The sequence below is a fragment of the Plecotus auritus genome, assembly GCF_963455305.1.
Source record: "Plecotus auritus genome assembly, chromosome: 12".
NCBI lineage: Eukaryota > Metazoa > Chordata > Mammalia > Chiroptera > Vespertilionidae > Plecotus > Plecotus auritus.
This window is the reverse complement of record NC_137778.1, coordinates 32,814,801-32,830,688: the sequence shown is the minus strand read 5'-3', so window position 1 is coordinate 32,830,688 and position 15,888 is coordinate 32,814,801. Positions and strand designations below refer to the sequence as shown.

The following is a 15,888-nucleotide window of genomic DNA, read 5'->3' as shown; positions in this document are numbered from 1 at the left end:
GAGCTGGGATTTGAAAGATGAGGAAGGGCATTCCAGGTGGAGGGAACTGCATGCACGAAGGCAGGGAGGCAGGAAAGAGCCCGCCTGGTCTGGGAACTGGGAGGGCGATGGAGCCCAGGTCCAGGAAATCTGCTGGGTGAGGTTGGGGTCCCAGAACCCACTTCCTGGGCCTTCTGCCTTCTTGGCCTCCTTTGCTCCTGGCTAGGAAGAGGCCCCGGCCCAGCTGCACAAATGAATGCTTTGACATTAGAGAGAGGGAGTGAGGAAGGAGGGGCCAGCTGGTGTGTATTTTGGCATTGCTTCTCAGAAATCTGCCCCTCCACCTTCTCCTCCTCCTCCTCCTCTGACATCATGGCAACCGGGAGGCAGCTGGGGAAACCACCTCTGAGCTGGGCTGAGTTGAGGAGGATGTAGGCTGGGGGTAGGGACCTCTGCTCCCCCTCTCTGAGCCTCAGTCTTGGCATCTAGACTATGGGCACGGCAACCCAGTTGTGGGCTCTGGTCAACCCAGGTGCTCCAGGAAGCCCAGGCCCAGGCAGGACTCCTTAGGGGAAGGCCCGGGAGGTAAGGGCAGGGCTGGGGAGTGCCCTGCCTCATCCTGCAGCTGGGGCCTGGGCAAGGCGGTGGGGAGCCCCTGAGCCACGTGGCCTGCGCTTCCCACCAAGCAGCCTGCCTGGTGTGCCCACTGCACTGTCACTGCGGAGGAGCCCCAGGGAGCAGGAGACAGGGCCCAGGCACAGACACAGGGATGGATCTCCTGTGAGCCCTGCAGTGAGAGGTCTGGGAGGGGATCCTCCCCTGCCCCAGCGCACAGGGCTCAGCTGTTCCCAGAACCCCGTCAAAGTCCCAAAAGGACCCTAGCCGGTTTGGCTCGGTGGATAGAGCATTGGCCTGCGGACTAAAGGGTCCCAGGTTCGATGCCAGTCAAGGGCACATGCCCGGGTTGTGGGCTCCATCCCCAGTGGGGGGCTTGCAGGAGGCAGCCAATCAATGGTTCTCTCTCATCATTGATGTTTCTATCTCTCCCTCTTCCTTCCTCTCTGAAATCAATAAAAATAAAAAATAAAATAAAAGCTCCAAAAGGAGGGTGTCTATTTCCTGAGGCTGCTGCTCCGATGACTACAGACTTGCCTACATCAACAGGAACAAGTGCTGTCCCCGTCTGGGTGCCAGAATCTGAAATCAGGGCGTCTAGGGCTGTGCTCTATCGGAGGGCTCCAGGGCAGGGTCCTTCCTGCCTCCTCAGCTTCTGGGGGCTCCTGGGGCTCCTTTGCTCCTGGCCCCAACCCTTCACTCTCCCCTGTCTTCCCGAGGCCTCTCCTCCATCTTCAGTTGCCCCCTCTTCCTTCCTAACAGAACCCCACACTGTGTTCACGTGAGCGTTTCCGGCTGTCCACGTGGCCCCGCCCCCTTGTTCACCTGCCCATGGTACAGGTGAAGCTACCAAGGCACAGAGAGGGCTAGTGGCTTCTTCCTTGGAGGGCACACAGCAGTGAAAGGACAGAGCTGAAAATGGAACCCTCAGCCGCCCAGAGCCTCTGTCTCCTTGACCTGTGACCTCTGGGTAAGCGGCCCTTCACCCTGTGGCCATTTGCTCTGATGGGCTTCACCCCTCCCCTCACCCACTCCGCCACCCCCAGCAGACAGGGGTCCTGTCATGGCACCAGTGCCTCTGGGCGGCTGCTCTCCTTGTCCCACGGTCCCTCCCAGCTGGTGACCTTGGCGGAGTCCCGCTGCACTGGGGCGAGGGCCTTGTGTGGAGAACATCCCGCCTCTTCTCACCGTCTGTGGCTTTGATTACAAAGTGCCATGATTTTTCCCGTCTGGCTTAGGCCGCCTGCCTCTCCTGGCAGATTTTGTTTTCCCTCGAAATCAAATTGATTCGGGGTCTGCAAACCAGCAGACTTCCTGCATTCGCTCTGTGAGACGTGGCCGTGGCCCTGCCCCAGCGCCTCCTGGTCCAAGTCCCCGATGCCACCCCACCTCCGTGGCAGCATCTCTCAGCCCCTGGGCCTCCATTCAGCACACAGCACCCTCAGGGTTCCCCTGCAGCTCCAGGGACCTGCTGAACCCGGGCCCCAGCCGGTCACCAGTTCCCCAGGTCCTGCCTGCAGCCCCAGGTCCTCAAACCAGCCTGGGAGGGGCCGGCTGGGAGGTTGACCCCTTAGGCAGAGGGGTGCAGACACCAGGTGGGCACTCCGCCTCCCATCTCCCCTCCGCCCCGCCTCTCCCCGGAGGAAATTCTGAGAGCACTGAATCTGTGCTGACATCCAGCTCCTGGAGGGCTCAGCCTGCGCAGTGTGGCCACCAGAGAGGACCTGTCTGCAGGGTGGTAGGCAGAACAGGCCTCCCAGGGCAGCTGGGTGCCCACCTGGCCCCAAAGCCATCCTTCAGCCTCCCCCTTGCTCCTTCTGAAGGGGAACCAGATGTGGTTTCCTCCCAGCCCAGCTGCCTGCCTTGGGAGGCGGCAGAGGCGGTCGCCCTCTGCTGGCCAGTTTCTGTTACTGCAGAAAGTAAGTCACCCTGCCACCCAGCCTGTGTCCACTGGGAGCCCGCAGCCCAGCACATCCTTCCCATTCCACAGGTCAGAACCAGGCCTCGGCGCTTCCCTCAGCTGGGATGGGGCAGAGCTGGATTGGGAACCAGGACGGTCTCTGCAGCTGATGTGTGATGTCCACTTTTTTACCTACCCAGGGTGCTCCAGGGTCATGGATCTTTGACCCTTGATCCCTTTCCATGACCTTAGACCCTTGACCTTTAATCGGTGTCCTGATTCTTGACCTCTGATGTTTGACCCCTTACCTCTGACCATTGACCCTACTCCTGATGCTTGACCCTTGAACTTAACCTTTGAGAAGCCTAATAACCTAACTATTCTAACCCACAACCTAACCCTAGACCCTGGACCCTAAAACCTTGACCCTAGTTCCTTGAACACTGACCCTTCACCTGACACTTTCTTCATGACCTTTAACTCCCAATCTTTGACCTTTAATCTAACCCTTGACACTTTATCCTTTACCCTGTCCCTTGACAACTCTAATAACCCTAACACCCTTAACAACCCTAACCCAAAATCTAACCCTAGACCCTGGACCATAGAACCTAGACCCTACATACTTGAACAGTGACCCTTCACATTTGACCGTTGACCCATGATGTCTGACCCTTGACCTTTGACCCCAGTTGTCTGAACATTCCCCCTACCCCTTGACCCTTCATCTGGACCCTTGAAAACCCTAACAATTTTACCTATGACCCTTGACATTTGACCCTTGGTGTCTGACCTTTGTCCCTACCTCTTGACATTTGACCGTTCACACAAACCCTTAACAACCCTGTCAACCTTAACAACCCTAAACTGAAATCTAACCCTATACCGTGGACCCTAGAACCTAGACCATAGATCCTTGAGCACTGATCCTTCACATGTGATCCATTGACTCATGACCTTTAACTCATTGTACGCCATAAGCGGCTGTAGACACAAGCAGTGGACCTTCCTCACACGCCAGGTGTGTCTATAAAAAAAATGTTTTCCCTAAGTGGCAGCCCTGACCAACTTTAAAATCATTTTTTGTGAGAATTTTCAGCTTAAAATATTCAAGAACACTAGAATTGTAATATATTTATTTTTATAATATTCATTGCAAACTGATTTTTTTAATTGAGTTGAAAATATCATGGCATGTGGTTTCTGTTGTGGACACGTGGCAGTTAACTGGTTAATGCTGACCTATGACCCTTGACCTTATGATTCTTGACTCATGACCCTTGACCTCTGAGCCATGACCCCTGATCCTTAACATGACCATTGACCTCTGACCCCTGATGCTTGACTGTTGTCCCTACCCCTTGATGCTTGAGCCTTCACCTGGGCCCTTGGCAACCTTAACAATTTGACCTATGGCCCTTGACCTTTGACCCCTGACAGCAAACCTTTGTTTCTAACCCTTGATGCTTGACCTTTGACCCTTGACCCCTGACCTTGCAATTTAATGCGGACCTATGACTATTGACCCCTGACCTGACCTTTAACTCCCACCACTAACCTTTGCCCCATGATGCTTGCTCCTTCATCTGGACCCTTGAGAACCCTAACAATCCTAACCTGAAAACTAACACTAGACCCTGAACCCTAGAACCTAGACCCTAGTCAGCCTTGGGCAAACTATGGCCTGCGGGCTGGATCCGGCTGTTCTATCCGGTTCTCTTGCTCTCCCCTCCGCTCCTTTACTTTGAATTTATATTAGTTCACACAAACACTCCATCCATGCTTTTGTTCCGGCCCTCCGGTCCAGTTTAAGAACCCATTGTGGCCCTCGAGTCAAAAAGTTTGCCCACCCCTGCCCTAGATCCTTGGATAATGACCCTTCACACCTGACCTTGACCCATGCATGACCTTTAACTCTGACCTATCACCCTTGACCACCAACCCTCAACCTTCACCCTTTGACCTCTGACTGTCAAACTGTATTCTCACCTTTGACCTTTGACGCTTGTCCATTTGACCTATGGCCTGTGACCTTGGACCTGTGACACTTGACCTTTCACCCATTACCTTTGACCTATGGCCCCTGACCTCTGACTATACCCCTTAATGCTGGACCCTTCACCCAGACCCTTGACAACCCTAACAATGACCCTAGATCCTTGAATGTGCCTCTTCTTCAGCAACCAATGAGAGCAAAGGAATGGCCTCCCACCAGCAGCCAATCGTGGAGTGGGGTGGTGCCAGAGAGGCACCCTTCGAGGATGTACCCCATGAGGAAGAAAAAGAAGAAGAAGGCAGGGCAGAGGGACAAGTGAGGAGGGTAGCAGCCCAAATTTAAATTTGAGGACAGTGTGGGATGTGTGCACCAACGATCATCTTTGTGATCCATCTCATGAGGTGTGGGGATAGTTTTAAGGGAATGCAAAGGAAGAGCATTCACCTGGAGAAAGTTATGTGACATAAAACCTGAGGGATGAGTAGAAAAGTACCTCCTCTCTTCAGCTTTGTATTGTAACTGCCTTGATTACAGAAGACAGGACATTTCTACACTTTGTAGCCAGGCTCTGTACTACTAGTGGAGTCATAAGTCTACACTGAAATACTTCCAGATGACTTCTTATACCCATTGAATGTTCTTGACTACCGTCTTGCTTCCTGGTGATGTCTTGTTTGCGGAGGACAGGTCATTTGTCTGGCTCAATGGAGGGGCCTACCAGATCTGTTTATTGTAAGACATATCTTTTTCTTTCTACAATTAGTCATTTGGTGAGTGGCTCTTTGAGAGTGTATGAATATCCTCCTCTCTAACATTACTTTTCTAAAAACTTCACCATTTCTTGATGATCTATGATGTGTATCAGTTATCATATTCGTGTTTGTACATTGGAACCTTTTAAATGTTGTCATTCCTTTATACCTTTGGTTGTATTTGCTGGCATTGTTTTAAGTTGATTTCTTTGAATCTGGATCCAGGAATTGAATGGTAGAGTTAATGGCTTTGGAGCTTCATTTCTTGAGTATACTAACAAAATCATAAGTAAATGCCATTTCAAAACAGATGGCCTGATAGGCGATCAATTAGATTAACTTTTGTAGGAGGTAGTAGCCCATGATATTTTGGGAGCATGAGTTGCAAAGCTTCTAAATGGATGTAGCCTAGATGCTGAATCAGATTTGAAGAAAATGAGAGAAGATGACTTTGGGTTTCTAGTAGATCACAAGTCACTCATGGGCATGAGGATCACGAAAAGGTCAGTGTGTAGATATGCAAATGTAGAGTTTCGGGAAGGCCCCAGCCTGTGACATTTAAAAAAATTTAAATCATTTTTAATTTTTTCAATTACAATGGACATACATTTTTTTAAAAAATTAGTTTCAGGTTCAGCCCGTGACCCTTTTGGCCTAGAAAATGGAGGGATGATGCTGTCCTGTTCAAGGCCATTAATGGAGCCATGTGAAAACACACCCAGCGTGGGACTGTCAGCACCTAGGAAAACAAGGTTGCAACTCTTCAGGGGTCTTGTGCCTCCTTCCTGTAGCAGCCAAACTCTTTCCCGTATTGTTGGCAGGTCTCTCGTGGGAGAGAATTTCTGCCCTCTCCTAGTACAAGAGACCTCTAATACTATTGATACAGGAATTTAGGACCCAAGCCCTCTTCCTCAGTCTTCCTTAGGAGTAGAAGGCTTTTTTCTTCCACTCTTTCCCCGGCCACAGTGGTCTTTCTCTGTGCACCGGGAGGGGGGGGGGGGGGCAATAGAATCTGCTGCCCCTTCCCCAGAAGCTTAAGACTTGCTTTTCCCAAAGAGGAGAGGCTATTGGTGGGGCTTTATGCCTTTCTTACAGTGCTGGTTGCTCCCTTCCCCTGTGTCAGCACCAAGGAGGGGGGCATCCTCGGGCCTGCCTCGCTATTCCCAGCATTTCTCACAAGTACCAAGTGGAGGAGCATGGAGAATAACCTTCAAGTGGGTGCAAAGTCCCCTGTTTCCGTGACATCTGGGCTCCCATACTGTCATGCTGGCTGATACTTAGTTGCTGGAAATGTATTAGACATCTTCGCTGAGTTTTTCTTGTTTGATATATGGCTCCTGACATCTCTTTCTCCCGAGGTTTCACACAGCGGGGCCAGTGCTCACATTCTGCCTCTTGAATGTTTTAAGCCTTGGACTGTTTTGAAACTGCTGCTTTTATGGGCTTGTAAAAGTTACGCTTTTGTAGTTTATGTGACTTTTACTCTTTTTAAGGCGAGAGTGCAGCTCTCTCTGGCTTTCTACATCCTCAGTGGAACTGGAGCTCCTCCCCCATTGCTTTAATATTTCTTTATGTCTCTTTTCTTGCCCCTTTTTTATTTTATTTTATTTTTTATTGTCTGAAGTTTTACATATGTCTCCTTTTCCCCCGCAATTGACGCCCCCCCACCCCCAGTCATTCCCACCCCATCTTGCCCCTTTTTAGATTGATAAATAAATGTTTTTATTTTTCATCCCTCCCCATTAGTTCTTTAGGGATACATATTTATTTGCTGTTTTTTTGTTTGTGTGTATGTGTGTGTGTGTGTGTGTGTATGTGTGTGTGTGTGTGTGTGTGTGTGCACCATTCCCGGAGGTACTGCAATACCGGGTTGATGCGTGAAGTGGATGGAGCAAGCTCCTATTCCATCTCTCTATTCCAAAAATACATTTACTATAAGGTCCTCAGATAGAGGAAGTATCAGATATTAAACTGATAAGGACAGATGCTACACTTGATCTTAGCTAAAAGGTGGAGAAGTGATGTGTTGCTTTTTTTTTTTTTAGAGGACACTGTAGATATCACAATAAACATACTTGACTTCTTATAATCTGATAAACAATAGTACTTAAATTCTTCCTCAGAAATCCCTAGGAACCACACAGTGCCTTAATTGCACTAACTTAATCCCCAGCTCTTGTGTTACTGTTGTCATATGCATAAATTTTAAACCTCACATATCACTATTATTAACATATTGTGTTTATTTACAATTATCTGTGTCTAGATTTCCTTGCTCTTTGTTTCTTCCTCTCTGCTAGGAGAGTTTCCCCTCACCTCATATTTTAGGCCCGACCTAGGGTAGTGCTGTTGGGATGGAGAAGTTCATTTTTGGCTCTCACCCATTTACTGAATCAAGCATGGGATCTCCCTCCCCCACCAGCTGGTCACAAAGACTCCCTATTAACCGAGGAGGAGGTGCTGGTGAAGAATAGGTCTCAGGGGTCAAGACTGACTGGGTGGCTGAGGCAGCCATCTGAGGGCTCGTCACTTGATAGTAGCTGCTCTTGTGGCTGACTCATTGTTTAAGGAGAACCCATAGATTCCCCAGGGACCCAGTATGCAGCAGGCTTTTTGTTTTGAGGGATCTGGGGCACCACACCTAAAGAAACATTAGTGTCTTCATTGTCATGGACAGCAGCTACCTTTTAGGAGGTGTGTCCTCGGAAACTGATGTCCCTGTTACTGTGACATCAGATTTAGGCAAGCGATTCACATATCCTGAGTTATGGAAGTCAGGTCTTCCTTTAAGAAATCATGTTTTGGGTGTGTTATGAGGATACAAGGAGTCATTTTGTGTTAGGGGAAGTCCCTTGGCGTGCCCGAGTCTGTGTCCCAACTACCTTGGACTCAGTGGTGATGACACAATTTGCAGATACCTTGTTCTTAAGCTGTTGAGGGTGGCAGCCTTATTCCTGGCAGTCATGACCATTGCTGATTTCACATAAAACTGCCTGCTTCCTGGCAGTGTTAGGTATCTGTTCCCTGAGTTAGAAGCTTAGATGACTCAGTGTTTCTGCCTTGCCTTCACCTTACCTGGAGAGCATGGGTAGATAGGTGTTCTTTCTTTGCTTCATTCTTCTTTCTTTGGAAAATTACATTCTAGGAAAGATTTTCGATGATCTCACTAGATCAAGTAAGTTCAAATAGGGCCATCTTACGTCTGAGGAGTAGACATGAAAGGCGGGGGATGTACATTTCAATTGGGCACTGGAAGAGGGATGGGTTGGTCCTTATTGCTCGTCCATGGTTAAGTCTACAGCTTATCCAATCATCTGCTGAAGGACATCTTGTGAACAAAACTGCTCTACAGATTTGTATGCAGGTTTTAGTGTGGACATATTTTGAAACCAGTTGGGTAAATTTCCAGGGGTGTTATTACTAGATCTTATGGTAAAATTTAGCTCTACAAGACCTTGAGTCAGTTTTGATAAACTAGCTATTTTGAGGAATTTTTATATGTCATTAAATTTTTCTCTAACTTAACCTCTTAGAAGTCTGTCAGCCCTCTCTGCCCAGGCAACAGTCATCTACTTCCCCCCAGGAAGTCCAAGGAGCTTTTTCTCCCTAGAGTTTTTCACAATTTTTACCCAGGTTTCTTTCTTTTCTTTTATGATTTTTTTGTGGAGGGATCTAATAGCCCATGTACTTATTTTTTTTATCTCAGAAAGACTCTTATGAGGAGATGTGTATGATTCATTCAATTTCTTGCCTGACATCCTCAATCTCACTAGCACATACTATACTGGATAAGTTCATATTTTTTATTAGCTCTTGAAATCACTCCCTTAAATATTCTGATAGCAGTTAGGGGAATATAGACATACCTCAGATATATTGTGGGTTTGGTTCCAGACCACAATAAAGCAAATACTACAATAAACATCTGAGGGAACCACATAAGTGTGGTTCAGTCTATAGCAGTGGTTGGCAAACCGCGGCTCGCGAGCCACATGTGGCTCTTTGGCCCCTTGAGTGTGGCTCTTCCACAAAAGATCACGTGCGGGCGCGCACGTACAGCGTGACCGAAACTTCGTGGCCCATGCGTAGAAGTCAGTTTTCGGCTCTCAAAAGAAATTTCAATCGTTGTACTGTTGATATTTGGCTCTGTTGACTAATGAGTTTGCCGACCACTGGTCTATAGGAACCATTTGGCGATGACACTGTAGATACCTGGCCTTAAGGTGCTGAAATGATGGCTCTGTCCCTGTATGGTCATGGTTAATGGTAATCTTGGCCCAAAGCCCTTCCTGACTGACAAAACAAGAGCATTTCTGGGAACCTGGCCTATTAACTGAGGGGGTGTGCTGCTGGGTTGATTCAGTGATCCTTGACTTTCTATGCCTCCTTTTCCTCTTTCTCTCCCTCTTCTTTCTCTTCTTCCTCCTTTTGAAATGATGAAACCAAGTTCTTGGAAAGCTTCCTGATTATTGGCCAAGACAAGGAAGTTGCAGCAACATCGCTTTAAAATGTTAATACACAAGAGTGAGTCTGCCCTACTGACTGCAGGTAGATTTTGTACAGACATGAAAGGAGTAATCACAAATTGCACTGCCATCAGGTCTTCAGTGACTGATATACACCAACTGGACAGATAAGAGAAGATAATGTGGCAGGTTGAGGGTCTGGAGGCCTTAAGGAGGACAGACAACAAAGAGAAAAAATATTTCAAAAATGACTGTCTTTAAAGACCTAAAACCTGTCTGTAGAGTAAGAGAAAGCAAATATATCTGATCAGCTTAAGTTCATAGTTTCACTTCGATTTCAGACTTTTAGTGTTCTGACCTAACTCCCTTCCTCACGTCATTACATGTGATGGAGTGAGTGTTAAATGGTATTTTTATTTACATTTGCTTCTTGCAATTTAAAAACTGATATTTAGTTATGGAATAAAAAGGCTTTATTTTCTGATAAGGAAATTGCAAGAATTTCTTGCAGTACCAGCAGGCTAGGGCTGTGTTGGGTCAGGTGGGTTGGAGAGATGCTGATCCCGTAACAAGTGTGTTTCCACATTACACATTAACATAAATTCAGTGCTGTAACTTGATTCCTATCTCAGATTGGGCCTTCTCATCAGCCATAGTTCAAAACTAAATGTTTCAGTACCTGATGGGGCAGTAAGGAAAAGAGGCTAGTTCAGGCCCAAGATCCAATAGAGAAACTGTGGAAGAACTTTTGAGAGCTTACTCTGAAAAAGCAGAAATCAAACCTGTATCCAAGAGAGGAGAACATTCCAGGACATTGTTTCCCAAACTCTAGTTATTCCCATAAGGCCCAGTATATTTACTCATCACTTGTCTCATATAACCTTCTTAATATTTTTATATTTAAAATCACTTTATATACCAAGTTTTTGAGTTTCTGACTTTATTGGTTATAGGAAATTATGTCCATGAAATGGCAGATGAACTATTCAAATTATGTATTTAATGCAGAATTAACATAGACATACAGCCAACACTTGAGTTATTCTGTTCCCATCTGAGGCCATCTCCCATAACACAAGCAGCATTCCTGCTTTTGGAGATGCTGTTAGGAATTGGGGACTGAAAAATTTCCCCTGTAGGCAGATGAAACATTTTCAAAAGGCTTTTTATAAATAACTTTAGTGCCTCTTTGTGTGGTCACCTCTCATTTGAGGCACAGAAGACCTCAGGACAGGGAGTGTGTGACCCTGAAAGGTACCTCATGCACTTCCTGATGGAAGGGGAAAAGCTGAGGGCACATTTCTCAGAAGATTCAACTCCCCCCACTGGGTGGGCACCAGAACAGTGCACCCTGATAGCTGGTGTGTTGGTCTGTGTTGCCCATTAACCTGTGAATAAGGAAAGACTGCATCTTGTTCTCTATTGTAGGCAACATCTGAGGGAACCACATGGGTGTGGTTCAATAAATAGACTTTAATGAGTGTTTGTGATTTTTGTTCGCTTCTCTGCATTTCATTAAATGGTGATTAAGAGTTCCTTTTTTTAAAAAAATAAAAGAGCTCAAATGTACAACTGTGAGGGCAGCGAGGAGGAAAAGTGCTGAGGAGACTGATTCCCACTCTGAAATCTGCCAGAGTATTTGAATAACAATAGCTAAAGTGTGGTCCCAGGAGATTCCATGTGGTCAAAGTGGTACAGATTTATCAAGAACAAAGGAATTAGCTCCTGTGTCCTCTATTTGCAGAACCAAAACAGTGCAAATAGGACCATGGAGGTCACATTTTACTGAATGTCCCTAGTATCATTACGGGGAATCTACTGAGATGATCTGCAGCCTTACCTCAGCCTGTTTTAGAAGAAGAAAAGAGGACTTAGATCAGCAGGCCATAGGATCAAAGACAAATGCATGTAAGGACATTTTGGGTAAAGAGAAAGGCTTTTTTCAACTCAGCATGTACAACAAAATGACAACCAGCTGAAGTGGAATAGGGCAGAAAGTTTTATGACTCAAGGAAGGTGAACTATGGGAAAGGGTCATCTCCCCCAATCAAGAAGGAGAGCCTTTGAGCACCAGTTAGAGAATCCCCCAAGTTCTCCCACAGCCCTAAGTCACTGGCTGAGAGCTAAGCCAGGGCCTCGGTGAGTCATGAGCACGAAGCTCAGCGAGGAGAGCCTGGAGAGGATGTGTTCTGTTTTCAGCGTCCCTGTCAAGCCTGTATGGATGGATTTGCGTTTTGGGTGGAAAATTATTGGACCAGGTCAGTTTAGGGCTCCACTTTCCCCTGGGTGGAGCGAGCACAGGCCCTATAAAGAGGCTGCCTGCTGTGCCACTGCCATCCTCCCAGCTGCGAGTTCTGATCTACGCTGAGAACGAGGTGAGTCTATTTCTAGAGTTCAACTGCTTTTCTGGTGCTTTCAACTGTTGAATTTACCTAAAGACAGCAAGTTTGGCATGTCCTACATCATGATCCTGGGTTTGATGCTACTTATTTGAAGAAACCTTAGAATTGGGGTGCATTGATATACTGTTTTCACTTGTTTTTAGGTAGTTTGATTTCCTGTACAAAAAAACAAATTAATAGGAAAGCTTTGATGTAAAGAAGAGGAAAGACAAAAGTATTTGTTCTTGTTGTTTAATATGTATATTTTGGTGTCCCTTCCATTCTGGCTCTTTGCCTTGTTCCCAAACAGCCCTTCGTTGTGTTCCTGTCAGCCTATTGGGACCTCACAAGAGATAATGATGATAGGAATTGCTCGTAAGGTTGCCCATGATATTAGAACTTGTGATGGACTTTCATGAAGATGTTATTTTCATACAAAACATATGACTTTATTCTTTCAGCAATGTTTTCTTTGGAAAAATGGTAATCAGAAAGACAAGTCTTTCTCAGGGCTGATGAAATAATTTTATAAAGATGAAGGGAAAAGCCAGAGAGTCTTAAAGTAAACTTAAGAGATAAAAGCATAATTCTTGGAGACTGGAGAGATGAATCTCAAGGTATTACCTAAGTGTTGGGTTCTCTCTCTCCAGGAATGCCTTCTTGTGATCACTGTCATGTATTTTCGTTCAGGTTTTAAGACTCCAGAAAGATGTCTTCCCAGCAGCAGCAGTGCAAGCAACCCTGCCAGCCACCTCCCGTGTGCCCACCTAAGTGCCCAGAGCCATGCCCACCTCCAAAGTGCCCTGAGTCATGCCCACCTCCAAAGTGCCCAGAGCCATGCCCACCTAAGTGCCCAGAGCCATGCCCACCACCAAAGTGCCCTGAGCCATGCCCACCTCCAAAGTGCCCTGGGCCATGCCCACCTCAGCTGGGCCAGCAAAAGTGCCCACCTGTGCAACCTCCTCCACCATGCCAGCAGAAGTGCCCACCCAAGAGCAACTAACAGCTTCAGCAGGGACAGGGAAGAATAAGGACAACTGGCTCACCTCGTCCCCAGCCCCTCCTTCATCTTCTCTTCAGAGCCCATCATGGATGAGAAAGAAGCTCTTCCACCCTTCAGCCTGATGTGCCAGTAACGATTCCTGACAGCGAGTGATTTCCTTCCTGAGTCTATTCTGGAAGGGAAGGAAGCTGAGAAAGGGCAGTCCTCCGCTGTACCAGCGTTCTGTTCCCCAGCTTCAGAAGGAAGAGCAGCAGCTGTCTTCCCGAGGGGGAGGGAGGGCCGCAGAGGGTTCCCTTGATGGCTTCTGTGTCTGTGATCTTGTGATCTGGGCAGAGGGCTCCTACCACCTGAGCAACTGTACCTATTCTTCCATTTTCTGAATAAAGCACATTTTTGTTTGTGATGGGATTATATTTTCTTTTAAACTTTAAATTCACTTTCCGTTTTTGATAACATCACAGAAAAGAGATCAAAGTATGTCGTTTTGACACCTACTTTGAGAGATGCCCTGAGAAGCAGTGAGAGAGGGAGAGAGAGAGATTGCTTCCTGATCCACCTATTCACGCATTCACTGGTTGCTTCCTGTATGAGCCCTGACTGGAGATGAAACCCGCAACCATGTTCCAACCAACTGAACTACTCAGATAGGGCAGATTTTTGTCTTTAAATATATTTTTTAATCCTGGCCCAAGGACATGTCTTTTATAATTTTAGAGAGAAAGAGAGAGAGAACACATTGATGTGAGAAACATTGATTGATTGCCTTCTGAACATGCCCCAAATGGGAATCGAACCCTCAACCTAGGTATGTGCTCTGACCAGGAATGGAACCCACTCCCCTTTTGGTCTACAGGATAATGCTCCGAACAACCAAGCCACCCAGCCAGGGCCCAGCCAGGGCAGTTATTGAGGGTATTGATGAAGTAAACTGTGAGCCTAGATTAAAATGACTTTGCTATTTCAAGAATACCAACAACTTTCTGGCCCTCCTTTCTTACTTTCCACACTACCCATTTCATGTGCGGGCAATGCAGCTCACTTAAGAGGAATAACTTCATGAGGTATATACAAAACCCTCAGAGAACAATGGGTAAAAGATTCTCTCTCAGAGAATAGTAGCAAACCTAATAAAGGCAAAGAGGAGAATGAATACAGAAATTCTTATACTTTGCCACTCTTTTGAATGATGGTTATTTTCTTCCATCTCCCCCCAGTCCCCAGCTTTACCAATGTATAATTGACAAATAAAATTGTATATTTTAAAGTAAATAAGATAATCATGTTTACTTAGTGACATGATCATCATAATTTAACATATCTATAGCCTCACATAGTTACCATCTGTGTGTATGTGTTAAGAACACATAATATTGATCATCTTAGCATATTTCAAGTACACAACACAATATTATTAGGAATAGTCACCATACTGTACATTACACCCCCAAAGCTTATCCATCTTGTAACTGAATGTTTCTACCCTTTGACCAATATCTCCACATATTTGCCACCCCTCAGCCCGGTAACATTTATTCTCCTCTCTGCTTCTGAGTTCTATGCCTTGACAACACCTTCCTCAATAACCAATGGGTCATGAAGAAATAATAAGGAAAATCAGAAAATTCTTTGGGAGAAAAAAAATAAAAACAGAGCCTACTAAACTCATAAGATACAGGTAAAAACAGTGTATACAGAAAAATTTAAGTCTGGAAACATCCACATTAAAAAAGAAGAAAAATTTCAAATCAATAACCTTATAGAAGTTTAAGACAAACTATATCTCAGGTAAAGATAAAAATGGAAATAATAAAGAAATAAATGAATAAAAAATAGAAAAAAAGAAGGAATTAATAAACTAAAAGTTGGTTCTTTGAAAAGATCAATAAACCTGACAATTTTATAGGTAGACTGACCAAAAAGAGAAAAGACTCGAGTTACTGAAATTAGCAAAGAGAAGAAATCATTACTGATCTTATAGAAATAAAAAGTGTTGAAAGAATTCAGAGGGAGACAAGGCACTCAATGATGGTGAGATCATTTGAGGAAAGGAGCCTGGATTCCTTTATGACTGCATGGAGCAAAATCCTTCCCAAACCACGCTAGACTTGGACACAAGTAAGAAAGTACTTCTACTGGACTGAGCCATGACAGTTTAGGGGGTGTTTGTCATAGCAGCTAGCCTATGCTGACTAATAAATTATATGATTAGGACACATTTTTTTTGTTTGTTTGTTTGACTACTTTATTTTGATGCTAGGTGGCACTGTTTAATATGATAGTAGACCTTACCTACTGATAAAACAAGATGACAGATTAATAAGACTTTTAGGATGAACATTTTTCAAATAGTTTTTAAAAAATGTGGTCAGGTAAAAACATGATGATCAAAACTATCACAATTGTTTGTGTTATACCAAATGCTCATGTTTTTTTTTCATTATTTCATTTACAACCTAAGGAAAAATACATCTCTTTATACTTCTGCAGGAAAATTTGCTGTGTTCCCCAGGAATATAAAAAGAAACATATTTTTGATATAAATATGAATATGAATATGTACACATATATATGAATGCATGGCTGACAATTCTACCATGCTTCATTTCTCTGTAAACATTTTTATATTCTAGGAAGATGGGGTGGTGGGCTTTCCAGTCCTCACTGCCTGTGGTTCCTGCCACACTGTGTGTGAAGTAAACAGTTTGCATCCTGAGGATACAGTAGATCAGCTTTGGTGTGTTACTCTGGGAAACCCCCAATCCAGCTTGCATGGGTGTGTACGTGTGTTTGTGTGAG

At 45.5% G+C, this 15,888-nt stretch overlaps 1 protein-coding gene across 1 annotated transcript; it reads left to right on the top strand.

The window, feature by feature from the left end:
- Nucleotides 1-12,798: 12,798 nt before the first annotated feature.
- On the top strand, nucleotides 12,799-13,092 carry LOC308237291 (uncharacterized protein; the record flags this gene model as incomplete). Its single annotated transcript, XM_080647832.1, has 1 exon — nucleotides 12,799-13,092. One exon carries the CDS (start codon nucleotides 12,799-12,801, stop codon nucleotides 13,090-13,092), a length of 294 nt encoding a protein of 97 aa, XP_080503958.1.
- Between the last annotated feature and the right edge of the window lie 2,796 nt (nucleotides 13,093-15,888).